The sequence below is a fragment of the Zea mays genome, chromosome 1, assembly GCF_902167145.1.
Source record: "Zea mays cultivar B73 chromosome 1, Zm-B73-REFERENCE-NAM-5.0, whole genome shotgun sequence".
NCBI classification, from domain to species: Eukaryota; Viridiplantae; Streptophyta; class Magnoliopsida; order Poales; family Poaceae; genus Zea; species Zea mays.
The window spans coordinates 207,454,576-207,458,342 of NC_050096.1; the positions used below are offsets into that span (position 1 = coordinate 207,454,576).

Below are 3,767 nucleotides of genomic sequence, written 5' to 3' on the forward strand. Positions count from 1 at the left end.
ATTGTAGAGCTTGAAGAGATCTATGACTTTGTAATACATCATGTTTTTGTTTAAACAATATTTTAATGATTTAATTGTATTTTGATGATTTTCTATGACAAGAAATTAATAATACATAAATAGCCTCAAAAAATTGTGAAATTTTACGGAGATACAACGTATGTCCATATGTAACCATAAAAAATGTTTGGATCATAAGATCTATAAGATGCCCACATTTCTTTCCTTTCACTTATTTGTATGAGTTACATGTGAAATTAGTGTAAGTATCCAAGTTTCAATATAATCAGTACTTCACTTTATCATTTTCATACGAGGACTTGAGTTATCTTCATATAAAATGTTTATTAGTTTTTGTAACTTATTTGCAAATTTTTAGAACTAGAATATTTTATGAATTTTAAATATTGCGGTGTTGGTTCTACAATGTTCTTGTGATAAGCAACTTTGAACTGCATGATGTCAATTTTACCGGTTTCCTTTCTTACATCTGATGTATCATATACATGATTATGTATTGCTTAACTTATGGATGGTTGGACAATTAATATCATCGGATGAACTACCCGACAATTATCCGGTACCTACCCGAGTAGTATCCGTTATCCGTTTCTTACCCGTCCGGATTATTACCCGGTCCCGTCCTGTATCCGTCCCGAATCTTAACTACCCGTATTCGGTCCCGTATCCGAGAGAAATATATTAGGGTAGGATACGGGATGACCCTATATCCGGCTGTATCCGTCCCGTTTTCATCCTAGTGTCGATCGCGTCGCGTGGTAACCATGAAGGCCGCGCGGCAGGCCATAAATGTGCACCTCCTCCGATCCGGGTCCTCCCAACCGAACCATCTACCACCTCCATCGCTTTTCTCCACCTCCAAGGCTCCAATTCAATTCCATCGCGCTGTCGTCTTCGTTGCCCGGTCGCCATTTTTTCCTCCTGATTTCTTCTTTTTCTTCCCTCACTATATGGTCAGGCCTCTGCCTGTCCCTCTCGTGTCGTGCCGTTGTGCGGTGCTCGATCCTGCCCGTCGCCTCTCCGGCCACCGCTGAGAAGATCCACCATTAAATGCCTGATCCACCCACCTCCTCCTCCTGGCTTCCCTATATCACTCACCCATCCACCTCGCTTCGACCTCACCTCACAGACTCCTCACACTTAGTACTGTTAGCCAGGAACAAGCCCCAGCAGCAGCAGCAGCAATGGCCGTGGAGAACGGCAGCGCCGACGAGGCGGCGGCGGTGACCGTGACCGTGACCGGCGCCCGCACCGTGGCGCCGGCCAAGAACCGCTGCACGCTCGCCACCTTCGACCTCCCCTACATCACCTTCTACTACAACCAGAAGCTGCTCCTGTACCGCGCCGCCCCCGACTTCCCGGACGCCGTGGCGCGCATGACGGCCGCGCTCGCCGACGCGCTCCGCGTCTTCTACCCGCTCGCCGGCCGCATCCGCCAGGACGACGGCGGCGCGCTGGCAGTCGAGGGCGACGAGGGCGCCGAGGTCTTCGAGGCCGAGGCCCAGGGCGTCGCCGTCGACGACCTCGCCGGAGGGGACTGCAGCGACGAGGCGGAGAAGGTCTTGCAGCACCTCGTGCCCTACACCGGCGTCATGAACCTCGAGGGCCTCCGCCGCCCGCTTCTCGCCGTCCAAGTGAGTGCCGTTGTATTGTAGTATTTCCGAGATCTTTCGGTCGCGCTATGGATCACAGCATGCAAACAGGATAAACTTGACACGCCATTCCCATTAATTATCAGTTGCGTGACGCCTTGTTCAAAATCGAAACGTACAAATCCCTTACATTCTTCATGATGTCATGTTAACACAGCAAACAGGATAAACTTTAAAAACATAGTATTTTTTTTAAAAAAAACAAATTTACGATTTTAGACAATGCATACATCATCTTGCTCCGATCCACATTAATCTCCACAGTAAATGAGTCTTGAATGTCAACCTACCCACTGTATACTGGCAGATGGAAGTAATGCATTGCTGGTACCAAGTACCCCAACAGCGGCTGCCTGTACAGTGCACATAAACCATTGGCCAGGCAACATAAGTCATCTTGTTTTTACAGCGATGCGTTTGCATGCATGCAGTTCACAAAGCTCAAGGACGGTCTGGCGGTGGGGTGCGCCTTCAACCACGCGGTGCTGGACGGCACCTCCACGTGGCACTTCATGTCCTCCTGGGCCGAGCTCTGCCGCGGCGTACCCCTGTCGCTGCAGCCCATCCACGACCGGTCCCTGTCCCGCTCCGTGCGCGTGCGGCTGGAGCTGCCGGCGTCCGCCGAGGCCCACGAGAAGACGGACCCGAACGGGCCGAAGAAGGCGCTGGTGGCCCGCGTCTTCTCGTTCCCGGAGCCCACCGTGGCGCGCATCAAGGCCGCGGCCAACGCGGCGCTGCCGCCGGGCGCAAAGCCCTTCTCAACGTTCCAGTCCCTGGGGGCGCACATCTGGCGCGCCGTCTCCCGCGCCCGGGGCCTCGGCCCCGCCGACATCACCGCCTTCGCCGTCTTCGCCGACTGCCGCGCCCGCCTCGACCCGCCCCTCCCGCCGGCCTACTTCGGCAACCTCATCCAGGCGGTGTTCACGGGCGTGCCCGCGGGGATGCTCCTGGGCGGGCCCCCCGAGCTGCCCGCGGGCCTGCTGCAGAAGGCCATCGACGAGCACGACGCCGCCGCGGTCACCAGGAGGCTGGAGGAGTACGAGGCGGCGCCCAAGCTGTTCCACTACAGCGACGCCGGCCCCAACTGCGTGGCCGTCGGCAGCTCGCCGCGCTTCAGGGTCTACGACGTCGACTTCGGCTTCGGACGGCCCGAGCGCGTCCGCAGCGGCGGGAACAACAAGTTCGACGGCATGGTGTACCTGTACCCCGGCCGCGGCGGTGACGGCGGCATCGACGTCGAGCTGGCGCTGCAGCCGGAGCCCATGCAGAGGCTGGAGAAGGACGACGACTTCTTCCTGCGCCAGGCGGCAGCCTAAGCCCGAGTCGTCGATCGTCGTGTCAGTGTCCACTGTCCACCCATCCAGTTCGTTGATCGTGCTTTATTTTAGTAGTAAGTATTGTGTACGTTCCTGCTTGCTATATTATTATTATACTAGTGTTTTGCTTTGTTCCTTGATTAATTGTACGAGCTAGGCGTGCGTGTTGGATTACACTGTATTTGCTGGACTGGAGCTGAATAAGGATGGACCAGACTTCGATTAGTTTGTGCAAGCTCACGAGTGATCGAGCATGGTCCCTATATATGTCATCACTCGTTGTAGTAATGCAGTAATGTACTCATTATATTGTTATGCATGTACTTCCACTTGTACCATACCATGGAATCGAACCAATCAACCAATGCAAGAATTTAGAATCTACGTGCAACCATGGAGTATTTTCTGAGTGTATGCTTGCACCGCACATGCCTCGTGTTTGCTGTTTGTTATAACGTTTGACGGTGGGCCCTTAGGCTGGTTCCATGCACCATCTCTCCGCCCATGTCACGTCAGCTCTCAACTCTATTCTCGTCTCTGCTACTTTAGTATACAGAGACAAAGTACAACATGCTACAGTCTCAACCCGTAGCCAACTCATCTTTTTTATTTCACAATAGCTATTTCATGCTGATTTATTCGGACATCTAAAAATTACGCAACACATTTTTTTATTGAATTAAAAATTATGTATTACATGATACTTAGAATAAAATTACATAGTAATTAGAAAACAAAATTCCATGAGATGAAATAGTGTGTGAAATGAGCTTCAACT

General features: G+C 52.0%; 1 protein-coding gene across 1 annotated transcript; it reads left to right on the forward strand.

Moving 5' to 3' along the window:
* Positions 1-851: 851 nt before the first annotated feature.
* LOC100191512 (acyltransferase) lies at positions 852-3,213 on the forward strand. The gene is made up of 2 exons (NM_001136944.1): positions 852-1,655; positions 2,105-3,213. The coding sequence occupies exons 1-2, from the start codon at positions 1,206-1,208 to the stop codon at positions 2,987-2,989; spliced, it is 1,335 nt and encodes a 444-aa protein (NP_001130416.1). The 5' UTR covers positions 852-1,205; the 3' UTR covers positions 2,990-3,213.
* Positions 3,214-3,767: the final 554 nt, after the last annotated feature.

Bases quoted from the DNA above. Each gene is read 5' to 3' on its own strand.
- LOC100191512 (NM_001136944.1), top strand. From the start codon at position 1,206: ATGGCCGTGGAGAACGGCAGCGCCGACGAGGCGGCGGCGGTGACCGTG. The intron at 1,656-2,104 runs GTGAGTGCCGTT...GCATGCATGCAG, and splicing joins GCCCGCTTCTCGCCGTCCAA to TTCACAAAGCTCAAGGACGG.